Consider the following 25,887-nt stretch of genomic DNA (forward strand, 5'->3'; position numbering starts at 1 on the left):
TGGATATGGACCTTTGTTCATTTATGACCCCCCGATTGTATAACCGATTTCTTTTCGTTCATTTTTCTGACAACTGACAGAAAAGCGCTAAATCAATACGTTTAGCTAAATTGTTTAACGTTTAACTTAAATGCAGCATGGAGAGCTGGAGGGGACTGAGAGGACGAACAGATTTAGGGATCTTCTAACTGACGGGTGTTCCAGTGTCAACGGTGATTTTTCTGACCTGAAAGTGTGGACGTATACTCTCAGATAACTTGAGCACAACCTTTTTGTTTCATTTCCCCCTGCAATGTATCATCACACAGCCAAGGTTTCTATCTCCAAACACCAGTTTGGATATGGAGGCAAAGTCCTGCAGCTAATTCAATCTGTAATCACTTTGCACTTTAAAAACACGAGCTGAGTGGTGAAGGCTGGTGCGAGGCCTGGCTGGTGGTTTGAAAGAAGGCCGGTGGACTGTTATTTAATAAAGGCGGCTAATTAGGTCAGAGATCTTTATCTTCATGAAGCAATAAGACGGATCAGTGCAGACTTGCAGCATGAATGTTAATCTGAGGGGAGGAGAACGACGAAAAGAGACAGATAACAAGAGGTAAGAGAGAACAACATGATAGTGTTGTCAAGGGTATGGCACACATGTATTTTATTTTATCTGCAGTGTTTGAAGCCACTGGTTATGATAGGGGAAGGTAATAGGAGTCAGAACCGAGACTGCATCCTAATGGAGGACCCGATGTCTTTTATTTCAACTGGAGGGATCATCCTGCCCTCTAGTGGGGGATGTAATGAAATGTTTGCACTCTCTTCTGTCTCACACAACATCCCAGTCCTACTAGTGCAGTTTGAATAGTCTTCTGTTTCCTTCGTCGGCCATGATGGAACCTCCCACTTCACCACATCACAAAGGTGCTCTGTTGGACTGAGATCTGGTGACTGTGGAGGCCATTTGAGTACAGTGAAGTCATTGTCATGTTCAAGGGACCAGTTTGATGATCTGAGCTTTGTGACGGAGCGTGAGAAGACGGGTATGCTACGGTTGTAAAGACGTGGACGTGGTCAGCAACAATACTCCGGTGGGCTGTAGTGTTCAAACAACGCTTAATTGGTACTACAGGGCCAAAGGTGTACCAAGAAAATACCCCCCACACCATTACACCACTACCAGGGACCAGTAAAGTTAGTTATGAGTTCATGCTATTGTGAACTACACACACACACACACACCAAAAGGCGTTTATATTTTACCATAGGCTATTGTATTGGGAAAATAGAATGGTCAAAGAGAAAGCTATCAGAATTAGCTACCATATCATACATCAATGTAAGTATTTATTGCTTTTTCAGAGAACCGTATTCTCGTTCAGATTAGAAAAGCCGCTGAAGCAGCAATTTACATGAAGTAGGCTACTTGTAATTCTGCCAATGGTTTCCCCTTTTGCTACATAAATTGTCCAATTAGCTCTCAGAAATCAAAGAGGCAGATCAGCAAGCCTCCTGGCCAAACCGCCTTTGGATGTGGTATGGCAGACCATGGATATTTTTTTGTAAGAAGGCAAATTGCAGATGATTCAGACCTCTGGCTTGGAGGAAATAAACAGTTTGGACAACCACTCCCATGATGTGATCCATTCTCAATGACTTGAAACACAATGCTTCCTGTTGCAAAATACTGTGAAATGTCCAGAGTTGTCCATTTGCTGCACTTTCTCTTTAATTTTTTGTCACCACAACACCTGCCTTTTTCCCGATCACTGATGGTGTTATGTAGCTCCGCTGACAGCAGAGCAAAGTCCACCCGGCCCTGTCCATCACCCCAAAGAGAGAGTTAAGAGATGGATTTCTTGTCAGGCTGATGTTGGCAAAATTGTCAGTGTGCTATTTCTGCCGCCTTCAACATGCATGCCATCACAATTGAATTTAATTGAATGACTTATCTGCAACTGCACGGTGATGTAGTGGGTAGCACTGTCGCCCTACAGCGAGAGGGTCTCGGGTTCGATTCCCGGGATGGGCTCGATGCAGTATGGGGATAGGTGCATCGATGACCGTTGGCCTGTAGGTGTGAGGTTGATTGTCTCTACTTTGACACCACACACCGACGGGCCTACGATGGTTGTCTGTCTCTACAGGATGAGTGGTAGACAATAGATGGATGGACTTATCTGCAAGTCTCACACTCACAAAGTCATCCAGTGGGCCAGATTGGACCCTTTGGTGAGCTGGTTCTGGCCCGCATGCCATATGTTTGATACTGTATGGCCATGTTAATGTATACAGTTAATTTTGATCTGAAAAATCAATTAACTGTACTAATTATACCATCCACAATAGTGACACCTTTGTCCTCATTTTGTGTGTGTGGTTAGGCTTAAGTACCTTAAACCTGCATTCTTTCTACTGGCCAGAAGGGGGCGACTCCTCTGGTTGTGCTAAAGAAGTCATATTGTACTACAGAAGTCTATGGGAAAATGACCCAACTTCTCACATGATTTATTATCTCAGTAAACATGGTAAACATGAGTTTATGGTTTCAATATCTAGTTTCGGGTCTTCTTCAATCCAGCATGATGTAAGTGCTTTTCAATTACAGTTTTTTTCAATCACTAACAAGCGCTTACCCATACTTCAGATACGTTTTCTAAACTCTTAACACAGACTCACACCTACAAAACACAATTGGCCAAATGGATAATTTTCTTCTCAAAAACACATTTTGTTAAATATATACTAACTCTTCATTTCAAAATAGAACACATCTTTCTCTGCACACACTTACTTTACCAAAACACTGGAAATCTGACTCAAAATGAAATTATTCTGTCAAAGAATAACACTTGTTTTTACTTCACAAGGTACATGCAGTCAATCAAAGTACACCAGGTTTCAAAATACTGGCTATTGTTGACATTACAAAAACTGCATAGACTTTTATGTTTCGGTTTTACAGGTATTTGCATGCAAAACATGCAATCCACCGTTTTTACACTACATTTCTTGGTTGGGAACTGTATGTCTACATGTAATGTTCACATTCAAAAGCATTCCAGTAAAAAGCAAATCAGTTTTTTTCCTTTACTTTTTTACTACAGGAGATACAGTAGAAATACTGTTTACAGTATGATAGAACAGAAAAAGTTTTACAGTATTGCTTACATTGAACAAAATATCCATGAAACACACAAGAGCATTCTGAACAAAAAAACAACAGCAAAAAGCCCAGATAAAACGTTTGTCTTTTTCTGTTTCCGAAAACATCACTCCTCAAAGTCCTCCTTTCACTGTATAGGTGTCAGTGTAATAGAAAAAATAGCCCCTGCCACTGAGTCTAAACCAGCCCAATTTAGCCAACATAAATCAGCTGTGTGTCAATTATTCAATTGTTTGTTTATTACAGTTTTTCTCAATTGCTAAAACACTAAACCCTATTGTCTGAACCAAATGCTCCGTTGCCTGAACCCGCTGATTGAATCAGTCACTCTTTTGGCAAAACCATAAGCACTTTTCTCCTGTTTAGACACAACTTGCCAACACATTTTCATTGTGATGCACCTGTGTTGCATAATGGTGAGCACAGGTGGCAAAAGTCAAACACAAGTAAAGCACAGGTGTCACTGGTTGAACACAACAACTCAAAATGTATCACACTTGTGGCTAACGATGTGAGGGAACATATATCCAGAGAGCACTGGTTTGTGAGGCACTACAATGGATAGAAATCTGAGAGGAGGAGTTTGTGTGAGAGGTGGTCGAGGTGGTCAGCGAAGACAAAGAACAGTAATATCTGATGAAATCAGAGCTACTGTGATTGACCATGTTCTTGTCCATGGTATGAGCATGAGGGAGGCCGGACAAAGGGTACAACCAAACATCAGTAGATTCACTGTGTCCACCATAATCCCAAGATTTAGAGAAGAAATTTAGAGATTTAGAGAAGAAATAACCTTTTTTGATGTTATAGTATGTAAATGTTGACAGCAATTACTGTATGACTATACTATATACTGTACCACAGTATACTGTAAGTAAATATGTGTTTCAGTACATCACTGTGCCAATGTAACTTTACTTGTATTATTACAATGTAATGGAGGGTTAGTCTAACTGTTTGTAGGCCTAGTATTCCATGTATATTTTTGTACTTTATGTTTACGTAGGCTTACTGTATACAAGTGCTAAATGCACAGGACTTCTGTTTGTTTTTGTACTGTAGCCTACAAGTGCTACGTGTAAATGCACAGGATTTCTGTTTTTGGTACTTGTATTTTTTATTATGTACAAGTGCTAAATAAACCGTTTTTTTGTTTTGCACAATGCATTTAGGCTACAGTGAACAATGAACATTTATTTCTACCGCTTCATGTCCTGAGCATTGTGTTTTCTATTTTTCTATGTAGTGTTTAGTGTCTGCTCTGTAGTGTTTTTAATTTTGATTGACTCGGGGCACGATTTGACAACATAGTTCAGTTTTGAGCACCGATTGAACAGTTTTGAGATGAGAGTTCAGTTTTGGGTACAGATTAAACTGTTTTGAGTTGAAAGTTTGGTTTTGCAAGAAGAGTCTGAGGTTTTGTGAATGTAGCTTGAAAATTGGGTTTTGTGTTCACAGTTTAGAGAAAAGGAGAGCAGCTTTCGAGAAATGTGTCTTAGCAATCGAGAAAAACTGTATCAGCTGAGATATATTGTTTTTGAACTGATATCATTGCAGAATCAGAGGTTTTAATACTGTATAAGGTTTGGAATATTGTTTTTGCTATTGTGGGATGTTGTGTGTTAACACTCGTAAATAATACAAAAACAATCCATAATTTTGTCGGGAGGTATAGCTTGTCTGTTAAGAAAATGTAAGCATTGTGGAAGTGTGTTCACTGACTGCATATTGTGTGAAAACGACATGAAATGTGTGAATGGTATGGCCACAGAAGACCGATGCTGTGCTTATTGTGTTTAGAGTTTTGAAAATGTGACAACTGGTTGGACAAACGCTTGTTAGCGACTGAAAAAAACTGTAACGTAATATTTCAGGGCTACATACTACAACACCTCCTGCTAATTTCACTGATTAGTGAACATGGCTGATGTAGATTTTGGTTTCTGTGAAACACAGCTGCCTGTTAGAATTTGCACCTCACTACAGTACTACACTTTGTCTTTAAGACTACAGCTGAAAGTAATTTCAAAGATCTACACCAAAAGACAGACGATTCAATTTTAAGTGGTAAATGTTAAGTATTGTGCTCTGGTGACTTCTTGTCCGTTTGTATTTTCTTGGCAACGGTGCTGCAGTAAAGATGAGGAGGTGGAGGGTTGATTAGCTGGAAGTGCCAGGGGGGAGTTTTGCCGTGTCTCGGGTGATGAAGGTGCCCAATTATTTTCCTAGCTGCATGGAGGAGAGGAGGCCATGACCCCACGCCCTACTCAGCAGGATCAGTGATGTGCTGCAGTTTGCCCCGGGCTTGGACTGATGCAGCTCCAAACCTGGCAGTTGTGGAGGAGGTAAAACTGAAGTCTGTTATTAGTATACAAGACTGCCAGTCTCAAGACTACTCGAGGCTGGACTGTGATTGGCATTGGACAACAGCAGAGGTAACAGCGTGGATGATATATGAGGTTCAAGCCTCCTGATTGCTGCATCCATCAGATGTTATAAGCCCACTATCATCAGGGAGTTGATTTTGTGCACTTTGACACACTCTTTGCATAATTTATGCCGAATATGGATTCTTCTGAATTACACATGAACTATTTTAGGGAAACGTAGGCTGGGTTTAATATTGTACAACATTGTTATGGCTTAGATTGAATACAATAATCGCTGAATATATGCTTAGTGTATACAGTATGTATTTGTGTTGTTTGGACAATGTTTTCATATCTACTTACTCAGAGATTAAGTGAAATGTATCTGTGCATATCACAAAATTAAAGTATATACTGTGAAAAAATTGGAATTGAAACTTCTGGTCCTTCACAGCATTCAGCCTCCACATGACGACGATATACAGTTTCCCATAAATTAAAACTAAGACAATCCGATAATATGATGCAAACAAGATCCAAAGGCAACATAAATGTTGAGATATTTAAAAGATGTATAATGCTCATTTATTATTTGTATTTGAAATTCCTGACCTTGTACAAATTAGCAATTTAATTGCCCGTATCTCCTTTACAGTTTTTCTCAATTGTTTACACACAAATAGTGGTACTTGAGACACAATGACCAGTGTTTCCCGCAGGATTTTTTTCAGCAGCGGTGGTGTGGTCCCCGAACCCTCTAGGGGGGTCCGGGGGCATGCCCCCCCCGGCCGAAATTTTTTTGTACCCTTTGCATTGGAATGCATGAATCTGGTGCACTTTGAGAGGAGAATATGCACTTAAATCCTATTCAAACAGTCCTGTGTATTACTGTAGATGGGATTATTGGTGTTGCAACTTTGCCTTTTGTGTCTTCATTTACAGATTTTTATATTTTTGTATAGTAATATTTAACAAAAAATGCCACAACGCAAATATAATTTGCACAATTTATTTACAGATTTTTGCCTAATGCTTAAACACTAAACATGGTTGCTATGCCCAAAGCATAACTGTTTTTTACATAAGACACTTTGTTCAAAAATGAAATCTCCTGCAACAATGGGCAAAACACATCTTTTTAAATTATAAACCTAACTAAAATTTGAAAAGAACACAGACTCACACACATAGGCCTACACACACACACACACACACACACACACACACACACACACACACAATACTAGAGGAAAAACGGCACGGAGGTTGCGGTTTATAGATACAATAAAATGATTGGGCTCAGAGGGTTTTTAACACTGGTGGTCATTGGCAACAGAGGCAGAGCCAGAGGAGTGAGAGTACGAGGAGGAGCCTAGCATGAATTTGCCATGCTAGGCGATATTTCCCCCGCTGCTTGGCCATCGCTTGCATTGCCTGTGATGTGGATGAGGTGCTGTGGCCAGACCGAAACAGAAGAGAGGATGCAGGATAGTTGTTTTTTTTTTTTTTGTAACTGTATACAGTAAATTCTTCTGGTTTTGTATGTAGACCACTGTATATGCAACTTTGTGTTGGTTGGGATGAACACTGTGTACATTACAGTATTCTTGTGGGAAAAATAATATATATAAAAACAATATTCTAAAATATTTTACAACACATTTATGTATGTACTGTCTGTAGTGAGTGTAACACTGAACAAAAAAAGGCCTAAGTCATTATGGTAAATGGAGAAGAAGTGTTCATCGTGTTTTACATTGAGCACATCAGTGTTCAACTGGTTCTTATAAATGTCTATTCATATGATAGTTTGTGTGTGTCATTTGAAAACAAAATACCATTTTGAGAAGAAATAACATTGTTTTGAATGTAAAGTTTCATTTTGCAGGAGAATTGAGGGGTTTTGTCCATTGTGTGTGTGTTTGTTGATTTGTGTGTAGAGTATGAGGCATGCGTTCAGAAAATGTGTGTAAACAATCGAGAAAAACTGTAATTTGAGCAAATAACACGTTTTTTTCTGCACTGCAGATGTTAAATGGTGTGTCAATCAAATGAAGGAGACGGTCTCTTTTGCTTGAAGACGCATCTGATTGGATGATACGTGTTACCAGACATGCCTTAATAACACATCTTTGTTGTGATTGGTCGCGACGGACACGGCAAAAAAAATAAATGACCAATGCGAATCGATGACTGTCCTGTTCCCATAAGGCAGCAGCAAGCTCTTCAGCTCTCTACCAGCTAAGCTAACGCAAACAAGCCAGGCAGCAAGTAGCGGATTGATGTTTGTGTTTGTGCGGACAAACTTTATGCCTTTAGCTCTCCCGATATCCGTCGCATACCCCGTTTTTCCTTTACAACTATCTTATTTCTTCTTTGGTTACCACACAACAATATAAAACTGAAGCTGCTTTGTTAAAGGTAAGGAAGGTTTTTTCTCCCTTGCAAAAAAAAAACAAAACCCGTACCGGTTCATCCAAAATGGCTTCTGCTAGCTAGCGAGCGGAAAACACTAACGTCTGACATAAGCTCGCTAAAGCTAACTGTGGAATATTAACGTTGGCTTTCAGAGCCGTTAGATAGCATAGCTTAACGATGGCTCAGCTGATTCAAGTAGAAAATGGCGTCTCCTAACGTAAGCCACTCTTAAATAGTCTTTGCAGTGGGAAATAAACGTAGCAGTGCATTTCTCAGATGTAACGGTGCGTGACGGGTGTCACATTACCACGCACGGGATTCGGACCAGGATCAATAAAACAAATACAAATAAATCCGTATAGTCTCAGCCATGATTGAATGCCTGCAAGCATAGTCGCCTGGACACATTAGCGGCTAACCAAGCAGCCCTGCCCCAATTCACTGCATTAATGGTGCAACGGTAACGTTAGCTCTGCTAAACGTACTCTGGACATCTCGGATTAGAAAGTCATTAAATAACGATGCAATGCAACCTAACTGCAACCTTCACTTATCTTCACACGTACACGACCAACAAAACCCTTTTTGTAAATCCTTTAAAAACAGCTGAACGCAAACGTGGTAAACATTCGACCGATGTCACGTATGGATTCAGCAAACCTAACTCGCGAATTAGAAATCGTTGGCAGGGGGGCGTTAGCCTGTTAGCTAACGCACCTTTTTTTTTTTTTTGCTTTAGCGGAGATTTCTACGTTTTGGCATTTATTGTCATTATGTCAGGCATGCTCATCTAATACTGATCTGTAGCATGTAATATATCGTCTATAATTCTCTTTATTATATTTGTCATCAGTGGCAAGGCTTTATAACAAAGATCTGGCTACTGCATAGTTTATCAAGCTAAGTTGGCTAACTGACATCCTTACATAATATTGGATAACTCCTTGTGCCTTCTTGAATCACGTTGTGGCTAATTATGTATCTCGTGAATATGCATTGTTTCCTCCCCCCCTCCCATGCAGTAACTGATTGCCCTCTCCTTTTCTCTTCCTCAGCACCGTTTCCCCCCCATCCCCTCCTATTATTCTTATTCTTTTGAGTATTCATCATTGTCAAGCCGCCAAAGTGGAGAGTGTGATTGCAGAAGGGGGTGCTTCTCGTTTCAGGTAAATAAAACTATTTTCTCTGCTGGTGTTTTTGGGGCAGGAACTTCTGGGCTTTTTAGAACAAAGCAGGATGTATGAAGGCTCAAAATGGCTGTCTTTGTGAAACCTTTTTTAAACAGGGACTTGGTAGACCTAATGAGCCAATGGAGCATTTATATCCGGTAGCTCAATATTGGTAGTGGGACTTGTACGGTTTACACTATAGAGAGTCACTGTCTACAGGATGTGTCGCACAGTAGATTAAATGTTAAACTGTCTAGATTGAGGCTACAAATCCTCCTTGGTAAAATCCCCCCCAAGTTCATTTTACAATTTGGGGGGGATTTGAGATTGCTGCTTTATGGTGTACCTTCTCAGTGGATACCAGAAACATCTACATCACAATGATATGTGGCAGTTTGGCAAATTGGCTGATGGTTAATGTTTCAAAAATGTCTTGAATACAACTTCACAAGACTTAGAGATGCCCTGATTATCCAAATAACCAGTCCCAGTCAAAAGCAGATATGCTCCATTGACATGCAGCTCAGTGCAATTTTGAAATTCTGAAAATTTGAGTATTAATAGACCACGATCAAAGCGCAGGAGCAGAGCAGTCATGTACTTTTCCACTGCACCTGCAACAGTGCATGTTGCCCTAGCGTTTGTGTCACGTAGTGTTTTGGACATTTAAATGACAATCTTTGTGGTTACTTCCTCTTTTTTGTTGTTGTATCTGTCACCGTTTCTGTCTCTCTTTCAAACTACAGTTGGACGATCGTTGGTTTCAATGAAGTGTATTTTACGATGATCACTGAGGTGAAATCACCGCTGTGTGACCGGAGTCTCGTGGCTTTTAGGAGAGCATATTAATTAAAAAAAATGTTTAAACTTTTTAATACATTTTATTGTCGCATAGCATTTTGCTGGAAACATGGCAACAATTAGCATGTCCATACATAGGTGTCATGTGTCTATTGAGCTAAAACGTAAGGAGATCTGTGAGGAAAAAGGGATAGAAACAGACATGATTTGTCAATCAATCGACTATATGTGAGGCTTGATCATAGGCAGTACAATTAATCTTGTTTGTCTTGAGGTGAACAAAGTGGCTCATTCCGTCCTTCAGTGTTGCATGTACCTAATGTGTTCCCTTCCTTGTGTTTGCTTCGCCAGTGCTTCTTCGGGGGGAGGAGGTGATAGGGGCGCACCTCAGCACTATCCCAAGACTGTCGGCAACAGGTTTGGAATTTTTTTAAAGTACACTTAATGTTTAGTGGTGCAACTGTTAGCACTATGCTGCTAACAGTTTTCCCCACTGCAGAAGAAGTGGACGAGACTACTTTGTTGATAAAAGGGCCTCAATTCCAGGAAACTAAGTTTTGAATACCCAGAAGTCCTGTAACATGATGTCAGTCAACTGCAGATGGCAGATGTCTGATTACAAACCGGGCAGTGTGGGATTGTTTTTACACTGAAGCAGAAAAGTGTTTAAAAGTCTATCTTTGGCAACACAGTTCCACGCTTGAAACTTTAAAGGTCCCATATTATGAAAAACAGGTTTTCTCTGGTCTCTACACCTATAAACTGGTCCTCCCTGAGCCTGTCAACTCCCAGAATGAGGAAAACAAGTGACTCCTGCATGGTCTCTGCAGCCCACCCACTGGTACAACGGCGCTCCTACAGGCTGTTCAGATTCAGCTCCCTTCGTAACATAATGACAGGAGTCATTTGCATAGACCGAACTCCTCTGCGCGATGATAGGATATATCTGAGGGGGGGCGTTTATCACTGAGGCGTTCATCAATTCGGTGTGTCCTGCGGTGAGACAGCAGTGAGATAGCGGTGTTTCACAATGTCGTCGCTCAGAGCTAGACACGCAGATTGCTCTGTTGTTGGTTGTACAAATCAACATAAGTGCTTAAACTGTCCCAGCTACAGAAGAACAGAAGAGACGGTGGTTGCGTTTCATATTAAATGACAATATGCTGGTTACGGTTTGTGCTGGCTTGTATGTGTGTGCTAACCACTTCACATCGGACTGCTTCAGAAACGAGGGAGATGGAGCTCATTAGCATTTAAAGGTGCAGACACAGAAACAGCCTGTTCTCAGCAGAGCTCATTTGAGCAACTTTTAGACAGCTGAAATTCAGGACCACGGACGGGTTTGGGGCAATGCATATCGAATACAGTAAAATATGCAACCTTTTAAGGTCAGATATTTTTGTGTTGTTGCTTGGTTATTTTCTACATCCATAGCTGGAATTTTGTTTTGAAGTTATTTTGAGATACCTTAACTGGTTATGAAACTCACCTTTTTAAATGCTACATGGCTTGTCAGCAACCACCTTTTAAAAGTTATATATTTAAATGAAATTCAAGGTGTCTGTATTGAAATTCTCAAACGATACCCAGCTCTAATTTTGATAGAGCTGCAGCATTGGTTGTATGATTGTGCAGTCACTTGTAAAATAAGGGAGGGATTAGGTCTTATTTTAGAACTATATTCCAAGGGCAGTGTATTTTTCTGTACCATCCATAATGTCACCAGATCCTGTGGTACTCACTTTCTCTTTCTCTCGCTCTCTCTGTGTGTGTACTTGTACAGCGAGTTCCTGGGGAAAACCCCAGGGCAAAGCGTTCAGAGATGGGTTCCTTCACGAAGCACTAGACGAGATGTCAACTCCAGCAACGAAAAAGAGCGACACGATGCAATCTTCAGGAAAGTGAGAGGGTAAGATTAAAGCCTGTACTACACGACTTAATCATCCAACCCAAGTCCAATTGATTTAACAGTTAGTGGTGGTTTGGCTTTTCAAATTCCATTCAGGATTGCCAGAAGAGCTCCCCTCATGTTACAGGACAGGTTTACTTAAAGGCAACATATCATAAAACAACTCACTTTTCCAGTCCTTTATCTTTGGGTATCTGTTCTGCCTACATACCCACAAAGGTACACTTGAGAAACTACCTTCGCATTGGTGAACCATATTTTTCTCGCAAGTCGGGAGGGGGCTTAAAGATATGGGGGCTTAAATAGAGTTCGGAAATTGAGCATATGTCCCCTTTAAATTAAACATCAATTTACTGTCAGAAAAACGAATGTCAGCTTCTCCTAAATGCTCACCTGAATGTGAGAATATGTCCCTTTTTAAATAAAACATCTATTTACTGTCAGAAAAAAATGTCAGCTTCTCCTAAATTCTCATTATTTTTGATGCATTCCTTCATGTAGTCCAACAGGGACAGTGTGTTTAACTGCATAGTTCTGCAGTCACTTAGATGGCGCTTTGCTAAAGGCACTGTTCCCATTGGTGTCAGGTGATGTTTACAAGTAGAAAACATGAAGCGATGACAGTGTCTCCTTCAGGAATGTAGACTAGCCTAGTGGCCACCAAAGGCAGCAGATGTTTGACTCTAAATTTTGGCACTATCATTAACTTTTCTAGCAGCTAGACAGCTTTTTATTTCACTTCAGACAAAATTATCCCAACAATGGAAAATTCACCACGATCAACTTATTGTGGGTGGTTATCATGATCGGCGATAAAATCCTATACATAACTGCTTGTCACTTCAAGAAGAATAGTGCTGTTCCACCTAAAATAACAGCCCACCTTAAGTGCTAAAGCTCTCCTTTTACTGCACTTTCATGATTTAAAATAAACGGAACAAAGCTTTAATTTCCATATTGTGTAAAAATCCCCCTTAATGTACAAAGACTTAAAATAAGATCTTCATCTGAATCCAGTGCATCCTCATTAAATGAGCAACAAGCAGAAAATGACTTTTCTACTCTGGACTGCAGCTGCAACAATCAGAAATGAGCTCGCCAAAAGTGAAACCAAGACGGGTTGATCTCCCCCTTATGGTTGGGGGTTTGTTAGAAAGTACTTGATTTGATATGCAGCACTTTTCTGTGAGCGGTGCATGCCTTCATGTACCAGGTCAGCTAGGCATGTTGTTTTGCTGAGTTACTCAACATATGGAAAACTATGAAAATGTCATGCCAACATCTGATTTTCATCATCTTCTACTAGCATACTCAACAAACTCACGCCTGAGAAGTTTGACAAGCTATGCCTTGAGCTCCTGAACGTGGGCGTAGACTCAAAACTCGTCCTTAAAGGAATCATCTTGCTGGTAAGAGTACATTTTTATACTTTCGGTCTCTGGAAATGGGAATGTATTTATCGATTCTTGGCAGGCTGCTGTGAAAAACCATACACGTTTTAATGTGCTCTCTGGTTTCTCCTTTCTCGCCTCCCTCGCTGTGGTTTAGATTGTGGACAAAGCCCTAGAAGAGCCGAAGTATAGCCCCATCTATGCTCAGCTATGTCTGCGCTTGGCAGAGGACGCACCAAACTTTGATGGCCCTTCATCTGAGATCCAAACATCCCAAAAGCAGAGCACAGTACGTGTGGCGATGCACATTTATCTCCCCAATCAAATATATTTTCATGCCTTGAGTGCATTTTTTCTCCTTTTTATATCACTACTGCCATACAAAATCAAACTCTATTCATCTATATACTATTTTAGACCTTCCGAAGACTGCTGATTTCCAAACTTCAAGATGAATTTGAAAACCGCGCCAGAAATGTTGAAAGTAAGTTCTCGAAAAAGAACCTGCACCGTCTGCTTACATTTAATCCGAGCATGTCCACGACCAACTTCTGTTTCTCCTCTCATTTCAGTCTATGACAAACATGACAACCCTCTTACTTCTGAGGAGGAGGAGCAGCGTTCCATTGCCAAGATCAAGATGCTTGGCAACATTAAATTCATCGGCGAACTTGGCAAACTCGACCTCATCCATGAATCTATCCTTCATAAGTGCATCAAAACAGTACGTGAACTCAGCCTCTCCTTCTTTGTGTGTATTTGAAATTCCTTTGGAAAAAGCACTTTTTTTACCCTTATTTAACACAGCACATAAAGTGTTGGAATCAAAATAAATACTGCATACCTTCATGAAACTGAAGTTGAGTATGTTGTGTGTCCCACCACTCCTGAATTCCTTCTCTCATTTTCTGAAGCTTCTGGAAAAGAAGAAGAGAGTTCAGCTCAAGGATATGGGGGAGGATCTGGAGTGCCTCTGTCAGATAATGAGAACAGTGGGGCCGAGACTCGACCATGAGAAAGCAAAGGTAACTACTCCAGCCTTTCATGGCACTGCGTGTGTGCATGTGGGACAATTATTGAAAAAATGTCTCCATAACATTGAAGTGAAGTGAAAGGCAAACCTGGAAGTGTCAAGTCATATGAATACAATTTCCAAGCCTGGAGAAGTATTGGGGAAAATAAATAACTCAAGATAATTTTAGAAACGTTATGGAAATGTACTTCACAATTCCCCATAATATAAATGTGATTCAGTTAAGGTCCATTGAGAAATCTCCTTTTTGGTCAAAATCTATTTTATCGTTCAGGCAGATCAGTTATGTCCCAGAAGGTTGCGTTGGGGAAGTGAGCTCCAACCTGAGTTGCAGCTTCTTCTAATTTTTTTATTTTATTTTTTTTATTATTATTAAAATAGTTGTGAATATAGTTAAAGTAAATTGTTGCACCCCAGTCATATACAACGAAATAAAATGGAAAATCAAATTCACATAATTTCCCAACGACAATTGTGGCTAGTAACTATGGAAACTGAATAGCTGATGAGCAAAAGAAAGTTAATATCAATCCCTGCCTACAGGACACACATGGACACAAGCCAGTGTTTCTGGTTCATTTTTCCAGACAGTCAGTTTGTCACTCATTTTAGTTGAGATCTACAGTGGAGAAATTTTGACATAGATTTTTATCATTTTTTATTTATGTATACACGGGTGTTTCAGAGAATGTATGGTCATGTAAATTTGCCACAAAAGTCATTGAATTGTATTTGTACAAATGCGTTTGAGCCAGTTACTCACGCATGCCAGTTACATTACTCACAGATGTAAAACCATGAAGCTTTAGTGAAAACGTAAACAAACAGATCAGGATGGTAAACACAAACCAGCCATTTTCCGTTCGGGATTTGGCTGTCTAGTTAGACTTTTGTGGTCCTGACTGGGTAGAGTGTGTCATGTTGGATCCTAAACTCACCGAAAGCCTCACTTGTAAATGTGAATCCTGCTGTCATACTGTACTTATAAGCTCTACCTGTCCTCACTCCCTGTCTCCATCCTTTCTGCAGTCTTTAATGGATCAGTATTTTGGCCGTATGCGATCCTTAATGAACAACAAGGAGTTGCCCGCCAGGATCCGCTTCCTGCTGCAAGACACAGTGGAACTGCGAGAAAACAACTGGGTCCCCCGCAAGGCTTTCATCGACAACGGACCAAAGATGATCCACCAGATCCGTCAGGATGCTGTGAAAGTGAGTCCATTGAAATAATGGTCCTCATTTCTTGGACGATTAATAGTTAATGTCCAACTATTGCCTGCTCAAAAGCAGAGGTTTAGGCAAGTTTGGGTTAAAGGGCTGCATAGGTATAGTTATGTTACATAGGTTGTAACATTATAACTATCTCCCTTTACGAACCGCTTGCACTTCAGCAGGCAACATATTGTCAGCAGGACATTGTCCTTATGATAAGATCTGCACAGGATCTAAGTTCCTGGTTTGCAGCTTAGTTATATCGAGTTAATGTTAGAAATTCAAATGCACTTCTGGGTTGGACTTGTTGTTGCTATGGGACAGTTAAATGACTTCAGCTCTGTGCTGTGTTCCTGTAGGATTTGGGTGTTTTCATCCCAGCACCTATGTCTCAGGGGATGAGGATGGATTTCTTCCTGGAAAGCCCCTTCATGCCCAACAGAATGAAACTTGACAGAGAGACTCTTGGGGGATTGGCCGATATGTTTGGGCAAATGCCAGGTATGGGCTCTATTAATTGATAGCCACATCTCATGTTATCATTTTTCTTTTTGCCATCTTACAGACATCATTGAGGCGTTAAACCCTCTGAACCCCAAGTTTATTTAAAAAATAAATAAATAAATCTCTCGTCACATTTTACTCACTGTGACCTCGTTTTTCACGGCAGTATATAAATCCTGCACCACTATGGAAAATGCACAGTCATGGTTAGAAGTAGAGAGAACTCAAAAATGCCTTTTGTGCAGTATAAGACTGTTATAATGCCATAAATCATAAAAAAAAGAATAATCCAATAAGTTGAATTTCTGTATCTTTCTCGTCAATATCAAAAGAAAAAATGAATATAGTAAATACTTAATAATCTTGAAATTTTCAAACCTGCCAGCTGGTTTTGGGGTTTGGATGGTTAAAATGTTTAATAACCCATTTTGATGTTGTTGTTGTGCACTACAAGTGATACAAAATGGCTTCACCTGTGTATTTGTTTATTTATATTTCATATAATAAGCCAGTGTATCTCATGCTTGAGCTCACTCCTCTGTGTAAAATATCTACAAACGTCATGTTTTTACTTTGTTTCCCCAGGCAGTGGGATTGGAACTGGCCCGGGGGTTATTCAGGATAGGTACTCGCCCACTATGGGACGCCATCGCACCAACCCGCTCTTCAATGGACACAGTGGCCACATCGCCCCTCAACCACAGTCACAGTTCGACGGGGGGCAAAAGTCTTTCGTTAAGTCCAACCAGGTAACCTGAACAGATTCAGAGTGATTGGTGTTTCTCTACAAATCCTGACTTTGAAGCTTAAGAAACTCATCCACTATGCCCTTGTGACTTTTTCAAGGTCCAGAACCAGCATTTCCTCAATCAGAACCAGAACCACATGGCCCAGCAGCAGGTCCAGTCCAAGGACATGCCTCCACGATTTGGCAAGAAAGGACAGCTCAATGCCGATGAGGTAACTAGTTAGTTGGTTGCGAAGTGTACTGAACTCAAAGCATTAAACATTTTAATAAAAACATAATCACCATGACGCTGCCAGCCAGAACGTTTGGTGAGATACTCCACAAGGATTAAACGATATAGATGTAGTCGGTGGCTGTACGGTGAAGTGCTGCCTGCCGGTTTTAAGTCTTCATGCCCAGTGATTATAAAACAGACGCGTTATTCTGAGGAACACAACCTGCTACTGGTCTTTTTCTACCCTGTACTCTGTCTTTGATCTCCATCTTTCTCATCTTTCCTCCTCTTCTTCTCCTCTTTTCTTCAAACTGGTAGCCGGTCCGCTGACTGCGATTATGAGATATGAGGGCATGGATGTAGCTCATGTGCAGATTTTTTTTTCTCCTAAGAACAAGACCAATTGTAATGTGTCCACTCTGTGTTCTTGACACTTCCTGGCCTCACAGATCAGCCTCAGGCCCGCTCAGTCATTCCTCCTCAACAAGAACCAGGTACCCAAGCTTCAGCCTCAGATCCCCACCATGATGCCTCCCAGTGCCCAGCCCCCCCGCACTCAAACCCCCCCTCTGGGACAGGTGAGAGACGACCCCTCTCAACATCACTACACTACATGAATGGTGTGCTACTCAGTATAACAGGTTACTTTTAAAAATCCATCTCAAATAATTGTTCAAATATAATAAAAAAAAAAAAGAATTAAAATGTTTTAAATTAATCTGTCAAAAGCCTGACATGCTAAGACAGAGGCAGGACTTAATGTGACTTTTTTCTCTCTCAAAAATAATTATAAAAAATATATATATTTACCAAAGGCCTCCTGCGTTCTTGTTAACATTTCAATATTGAAACATTTCTTTAACATGGCACTTAGCACAAGCTGATGAGACCAACAACTGCGTAGTGCAATGTACTGTTATGAATCTCAAATAAAACGGGTACATATTAAAGAGGGAGACATCACAACAGTTTGTTCTTCTGGTACTTCTTATATTTGTTATTGGCCTATTATTTATATTAATCAAAGGTATGGCATACGACTGAAGGATTCGGTCTAATGTGAATAAACACATTCATTTCCTATAGTATTCGCAATAAAAGTAATAATTTGTTAAGCGGTAACTTAACACGAGTCCTATTCGGCTGAAAAAACACAATCTGAAAGTACTAACAGAGAAACTAAACTTCCGACCAGAGTTTCAGTGAGAAGCTACAAAAGTCCTGAGAGCGGAACACAGAGCCTTTGAGATAGATAGATAGATAGATAGATAGATACTTTATTGATCCCGAAGGACATTCAAGCATCCAGTAGCAATAACATACATAGAACATACATTATACATTAAACATACATTAGAAACTATACAAAAGCTATATAAAATAGAAAGTGACTAGAAATAAAATGTTTTATTTTACACAACTATAAACTACATTACAACTATAAAGTGACCAAGTGTCCATTGTCTATTGTGCCTCCTGCCATCATTGAGAGCTGTTGTATAGTTTGATGGCCAGGGCGACGAAAGAGTTCTTAAGTCTGTTGGTGGAGCAGGATTGGGACAGCAGTCCACCACTGAACAAACGTCTTTGCTGCTCAGACATGATGAGTCTCTCACAGAGGGGGGGAGGGGGGGGGCTGTCCCGCTGTCACTCAGGAGCTGCTGCTGACGGAAGGGCATTAAGGACCGGAGTCGTGTCATCATTTAATGATGGCTTGTTAGCGCCGCTCACGTCTTGCATCTGCGATTGCCTGTTATATTACTTAAGAAAAAGAAAAACGTAAAGCCACCACTGGACTGGAGTATGGAACAAGAGTTTGTCTAGTTGTTTGGGACGAGGCGTCGCCGCAAATTATTCGTTTCAACGTATTAATGTAGTCTATTACGCCGACGAGTTGTCCCAGCCCTACTGTTTAGTTAATGGTAGCATGTTAAACTAACATTGGCCTGCATGCCGACACACTAAATCAAGCCTTTAAGCTGTAGGAACCCTGATGAAATGTTGTGGTTTCTTGGAGGCTCTGTATGTTTGCTGATCACATGACTTTTTGCCTCAGCCTCCACAGCTTGGCCTGAAGAACAACCCTCCACCCATCCAAGAGAAACCTCAGAAGATAAACAAGAAACCGCCTCCTGCCAAGGAGGAACTGCTTAAAATGACCGTAGGCAATTTAAAAAGTTGTAGATCTCTCTCTATAACTGCTGCAATTTATATAATTTTCTTATATTATATAATACAAATGTATTGGCTGCTTATATTTTAAAAGTAGCACGTCTGTGTTGTGATTGGTTGAAGGCAAAGCAGTTGAGAGCACAAATCCTTTTCACATTTAGTGATGAAACCTATTTCTATGTCCTTGAATCTCCACTTCAGGAAGCAATCATGACTGAGTACTTGAACAGTAAGAACCTGACGGAGGCTGTGAGCGGCGTGAGAGAGATGAAGGCTCCCAAGCACTTCCTGCCGGAGATGCTGAGCAAGATCGTCGTGTGTTCCCTGGACCGGCCTGATGAGGACAAAGAGCACGCCAGTACCCTGATCCACACGCTTCGCACTGAGGGCCTCATCACTGGAGAGAACTTCATGCAGGTAGACTCATCCAGCACTCCTTTTGATAGTCTAAGTAAACTGATGAAATGACAACGACACATTGTACTGCCATACGGTCCTGGTTACTGGTCTGCACTCGTAAGCATTGCCTTCATTAAATACCAACAGGAAATCTCAAAGGGGGGAAGAAACAAAACCGTCTCACCACCATACCAGACAGAATTGTCGGCTCGCTGCATTGGCCCCACTCTAATTGATTTCCATTTGATTATTTTGCGAACCAATCATTAGAGACCAAAGTATCCACCCGGATCTAATGTCTTTTGAAGTTGAGAGGTGATGTGTTGCCCTGACAACATACTTTCTGCCAGTGGAGTGGAGCGAGATGAGAAAGTAAAAATGATGTTTGGCATTATTGAGAAGACATGCCATGTATATCAAAGAGTCTCTTCTGGGAGGATGTGTGTAAAATGTTTTAGGTTACTTGTAAGGGTTGAATATTGAGTGTTTTGTGTAGATGTGGCAGTCAGACGTTCATGTGCGATACGCCAACAAATACACATGGAAAAAGAAGCTATGCCAAAGCCTCGCCATCTAAAAGTAAATAATAACATTTCTCACAGACATCAAAGCAGAGTGCTGCTCAGATGTCACACATCGAGAAAGGTGATCTCTCCTGCTGCGGAGCTGCACTGACTACGTTTGCATGTACCAAGATGCACTTGCTACCTCTGATTAATGAACATAATAAACACCCCAAGAGAAGGAGTTCAAGTACCTCAGTTCTTTTTTTTCTTTTCTTTTTTTCCCCCCTCTAACTTTCTCTTTTACACCAAACTAAGTAAACTTATTTTCCTTGTTAACTCACACATGTTGGTTAGATTTTCCACTCTTTCTACAAGCTACAAATCTGGAAATAAATCCTTAATTCACAGAGTAAGATGTAAAATGTTTCCCCGATACATGGATTTGATCCGTGTGGGTAGATTCAAATGTCTGGTCCCAGACAGAAATGTGTTTTTTTTGCATTATTATGAACTGGAAGTAGCTGTAATTAATGGGAACATTAGATACCGATTTAGGCCAGAAGGGGAACCCATCATTAGTCACGCTGTGGCATTTCCTCCCCTATGTGCAGGCTTTCCTCAACGTCCTGGACCAGTGCCCTAAGATCGAGCTGGACGTGCCCCTGGTGAAGTCCTACCTGGCCCAATTTGCGGCGCGGGCCATCATCGCGGAGCTGGTGAGCGTGGCGGAGTTGGCTCACCCCCTGGAGAATGGCACCCACTTCCCTCTCTTCCTGCTTTGCCTGCAACAGACAGCCAAGCTGCAGGACCGAGAGTGGCTCACCGACCTATTCCAGCAGAGCAAGGTCAACATGCAGAAGATGCTCCCAGGTACTTCAGTGACTTCTACGTACACAGCATCAAGTCCCACTCCTCTACCTAATCCCATTGTGATGCATTGCATTAAATCGAATCAAATAACTTGTTTTCTTGGCAGAAATCGATCAGAACAAGGACCGCATGCTGGAGATCCTGGAGGGAAAGGGCCTGAGCTTCCTGTTCCCGCTACTGAAGCTGGAGAAGGAGCTGCTGAAACAGATAAAGGCAGACCCCTCTCCACAGTCCATCTACAAGTGGATTAAAGACAACATCTCGCCCAAGCTTCACACTGATAAAGGCTTTGTCAACATCCTCATGACCAGGTACATGTGGTTTTGTCTGTCTAGTCTCAGGAGCTTAATTTAGGGTAACTATTATTTCTGTCTATTATTGATTCAGCCAATTCAATTAAATTTTATTTATAGTGTCAAATCACAACAGAAGTCATCTCAGGACACATTGAGCAGGACTAGAATACGCTCAAAATTTCAAGAGTCAACACAATTTCAAAGTCCCAACATCACCCAGGGGCGTTACAGCGACAGTGGCGAGAAAAAACTGCCTTAATAGGCTTTTAGGCAGAAATCTGGTGCAGCCCAGGCCCTTGGGTTCCAACTGCATTTGGTGTTGGTAGTATGGTAGTAGCATTAACAGTAGTGGTGGCATTAACAGAAGCCACCCACTATATTCTAAATTAGGTACGGGACAATATGAAAATGTCACTGCTATCCTGACCAAAATAATTGCGATTTTCATTATTATCCCAATAATCATGACTATATACAGGACTGTCTCAGAAAATTAGAATATTGTGATAAAGTTCTTTACTTTCTGTAATGCAATTAAAAAAACAAAAATGTCATACATTCTGGATTCATTACACATCAACTGAACTATTTCAAGCCTTTTATTATTTGAATATTGCTGATTTTGGCTTACAGCTTAAGAAAACTCAAAAATCCTATCTCAAAAAATTAGAATACTTCCTCAGACCAAGTAAAAAAATAATTTTATAACAGCAAAACTAAATCAAATATTTGAAAATGTCCATTGATGCACTCAGTACTTGGTTGGGAATCCTTTTGCACGGATTACTGCATCAATCCGGCGTGGCATGGAGGCAATCAGCCTGTGGCATTGCTGAGGTGTTATTGATGCCCAGGATGCTTCGATAGCGGCCTTCAGCTCATTTGCATTTGTAGGTCTGGTGTCTTTCATCTTCTTCTTAACTATACCCCACAAATTCTCGATGGGGTTCAGGTCAGGGGAATTAGCAGGCCAATCAAGGACAGTGATGCCATGGTCAGTGCACCAGTTACTGGTGGTTTTGGCACTGTGGGCAGGTGCCAGATCATGCTGGAAAATGAAATCCTCATCTCCATAGAGCTTTTCAGCAGATGGAAGCATGTAGTGCTCTAAAATCTCTTGGTACACAGTTGCATTTACTCTGGACTTGATGAAACACAGTGGACCAACACCAGCAGCTGACATGGCTCCCCAAACCATTGCTGACTGTGGGAACTTCACACTGGATTTCAAGCAACTTGGATTTTGCTCCTCTCCAGCCTTTCTCCAGACTCTGGCGCCTTGACTTCCAAATGAAATGCAAAACTTGCTTTCGTCTGAAAAGAGGACTTTGGACCACTCTGCAACTGTCCAGTGCTTCTTTTCCATAGCCCAAGTCAGACGCTTCTTCCGTTGTCTTGAGTTCAGAAGTGGCTTGACCATGGGAATACGGCTATTGTAGCCCATTTCCCGGACACGTCTGTGAACTGTGGCTTTTGATACCTGGACTCCAGCTTCAGCCCACTGTCTTTGAAGCTCCCCCAAATTCTGGAAGCGGCTCTTCTTCACAATTTTGTTAAGGCTGCGGTCATCTCTCTTGGTTGTGCAGCGTTTCCGGCCACATTTTTCCCTTCCAACAGACTTTTTGTGGATATGCTTTGAAACTGCACTCTGTGAACAGCCTGCTCTTTGAGAAATTTCTTTTTGTGTCTTACCCTCCTGATGGAGGGTATCAATGATGGTCCTCTGGACAGCAGTCAGATCAGCAGTCTTCCCCATACTTGTGATTTAGTTTACTGAACCAAGCTGAGTGTTTTTAAGGCTCAGGAAACCCTCGCAGGTGTTTCGAGTTAATTAGATGATTCAGGTGATTAGTTGAATAGCCTACTTGTATACTTTTTCATGATATTCTAATATTTTGAGATAGGATTTTTGAGTTTTCTTAAGCTGTAAGCCAAAATCAGCAATATTCAAATAATAAAAGGCTTGAAATAGTTCAGTTGATGTGTAATGAATCCAGAATGTATGACATTTTTGTTTTTTTAATTGCATTACAGAAAGTAAAGAACTTTATCACAATATTCTAATTTTCTGAGACAGTCCTGTATACTTTAAACACTTAAAATGGCACTAAAACATAATCACTGTAATCACTTTACCTCAACAGTTCAGGTTTTTTGTTTGTTAAACTCTAGAGGCTGAAGTCATGGTGGTGGTCTTTTATTCCTGCGAGGGTTTATACATTGAAAGAAATGCAAAACCATGTTCTTGTTGGATGAGAAAGTGTCCTTCATGTGATCGACCATCGTCTGCTGATCTTCCCCAAGTTTCCTCCAGTACATCTCCCAGGAGCTGTGCATGGCGGAGGGCGATGAGCAGCTGGCGGCCCCCTCCAAAGAGCAGCTGGAGCAGGAGAAGCAGCTGCTGCTGGCCTTCAAGCCCGTCATGCAGAAGTTCCTGCACGACCATACCGAGCTGCAGGTCAGCGCCCTCTACGCCTTGCAGGTGCACTGCAACACCAGCGCATTCCCTAAAGGTACGCCCAGATCCATATCAGTTAAGTTATTAAAAAATATATCGGTACATATGTCCATGTCAGTGCAGAAGTTTGTCCACCAGAGGGCGCTGACAACCAGCAGTGTACAACAATGGTTTTCTTTCAAACAACAAAAAAAATAATTAATTGGTGTAAACGATCCAAAATCCAAAGGTTGTGCTTTTACTTATTTTAGTGGCATTTAAAAAAAAAAAGATCAAATGATTAGGAAATAAAATATTGAATTGTATTTAAATACTTTGATTAAATGAATAATCTTGGCATTCATAGTTTTATGTATTATAAGCTGTTTCGAGCTAATGTTAGGAAGTTAAACGGCTCATAAGTGAGAGAGCAGATGAGCTGAGCTGCACAAATGGGAATAAATGATGTTGTAATAAGTCTCTGATTAAGTTAGATGTTCCAAATGTTTTTAATTTTGCTCCTCCACCATTTATTTTGGACTAACAAACAACAAATTGCAACCGAGGACGTTGTGTGCTTTTGGCTGTGACGTTACTGTAAAGAAAAAGATATCGACTGGTTTATCAGCATTGAATTTTTAATGCACACGTCGAAGCTGGCTCAAACTATGATTTACATGCACTCTATGAACTGTAGATTACCTTTTTGAAAGTGTTTTTTTTGGGGGGGGTCCAAAAGCAACAAATCATACTTTTATCATATGTCGCCCGTAGAACAATAATGAATCATTCTGTAATGCATTTTTTAAAATTCTTTCCCCACAGGCATGCTGCTGCGCTACTTTGTCAACTTTTACGACATGGAGATCATTGAAGAAGAAGCCTTCCTTGCATGGAAAGAAGACATCACCCAAGAATTCCCTGGAAAAGGAAAATCTTTATTCCAGGTACAGAAATGTCATCACAGTGGGTTTTTAGTTTCTGCAGTTATGGGATTGCTGTAAAAGAAATTGCCTTTTGATTTGTATGACTTAATACTCTCAGCTATTCATAAACACACATAATTTGTTTGTGTCCGTCAGGTCAACCAGTGGCTCACTTGGCTGGAGACTGCGGAGGAGGAGGAGTCGGAGGACGAAGCCGACTGAGAAACCAGGGAGCAGCGTTGGGTTGTCAAGCCTCCACCTGAAATTATTACACTCGCCTTTCCTTTTTATTTAACTCCATTCTTAATTTAACCACTACCATGTGGCACTTAGCTGTTTTTTGTCGTGTGAATATAACCTGCAAGCTTGTACCTGTTGGGTCTGTTGTGTTACCACCTGTACCGCCATGACGCGCCAGGAAGCCTCATGTGATCTGTTGCCTCATGGATGTTTGATTTAGTGTCCTGACCAGCTACATGAAGCCGGGAGTGGCTCAACCATGTTTGTTTTTTTGCTCTGACTGAATCTAGTCATTGTTTGGTTTTCACTGTATCGCATGCTTTTCTCCGTTTTTAGTGATTGGAACCTTCCACAGGGGCGACCTGCTTTCATAATGCGTAGGAATCCCCCCTCAGTAAATGGATTAGTGATCTAGCTAATGCTAGTTGAAAGCATAAGGTTATTAACTAAAGGTCGCGTCACTGACCTGCTCTGTAATCTACTGTAAAGGTCCAGCCTGGATTCTTTTCCATCACTCATGTCGTACTTAAAAACAGGCTGCAGAGTGAATATCAAAGTAAATATATATTCAGCTCTTTGTTTCGTAACGTTTAATGGGATGCCCACTAAAGTGAGAGCTAAGATAAGCTGGAAAATATGAATTAACGTGTGTTTAGTCAACATATGCTAACTAAAAATGTTTTTTGTTTTAAATAAAAGTGCTCTTCGTAGTCACTGATGAGCTACTCCCCTTTTTTTGTGATTCCCCTTCATCATCTTCCTTGTCTTTTATGACATGAGGTTGTAAAACTCCTGATCCTCCTGATGTTACAATAAGGTTGTAGTCGTTGGTGTGCCACCGTAACGTTTCAAAGATGCCTGTGTTTCTACCTCTTAGTTAGATGGGCTTTTGGTTTTGGTTTTGTTTTTCTGCTAGGATAATGAAATTTAAGGATAACCTATAGCCGATGCTGAAGTATTTGATTAAGTCCTGGCCTAATTGCACAATAAATATATTGAAGCAGACTTTTCATATGAGGCTTCACATGGTTTACAAGTATTAATATTCAAGCACGAAAGAACGCTTGTTTTTATTAATTAGATGGCTCATCTTTCTCTTTGAGACATGTACATGTTAAAAGG

General features: G+C 40.8%; 1 protein-coding gene across 1 annotated transcript; it reads left to right on the plus strand.

Moving 5' to 3' along the window:
• Positions 1-542: 542 nt before the first annotated feature.
• On the plus strand, positions 543-25,486 carry eif4g2b (eukaryotic translation initiation factor 4, gamma 2b; the record flags this gene model as incomplete). The annotated part of the gene is made up of 21 exons (XM_084017886.1): positions 543-595; positions 8,994-9,104; positions 10,260-10,325; positions 11,692-11,817; positions 13,124-13,226; positions 13,366-13,497; positions 13,626-13,692; positions 13,781-13,932; positions 14,123-14,233; positions 15,271-15,453; positions 15,813-15,954; positions 16,543-16,706; positions 16,804-16,917; positions 17,369-17,497; positions 18,976-19,080; positions 19,293-19,508; positions 20,608-20,866; positions 20,973-21,177; positions 23,467-23,675; positions 24,425-24,546; positions 24,682-25,486. The coding sequence occupies 21 exons, from the start codon at positions 543-545 to the stop codon at positions 24,745-24,747; spliced, it is 2,835 nt and encodes a 944-aa protein (XP_083874012.1). The 3' UTR covers positions 24,748-25,486.
• Positions 25,487-25,887: the final 401 nt, after the last annotated feature.

Source organism: Eutrigla gurnardus, assembly GCF_963514095.1.
Source record: "Eutrigla gurnardus genome assembly, chromosome: 9".
NCBI classification, from domain to species: Eukaryota; Metazoa; Chordata; class Actinopteri; order Perciformes; family Triglidae; genus Eutrigla; species Eutrigla gurnardus.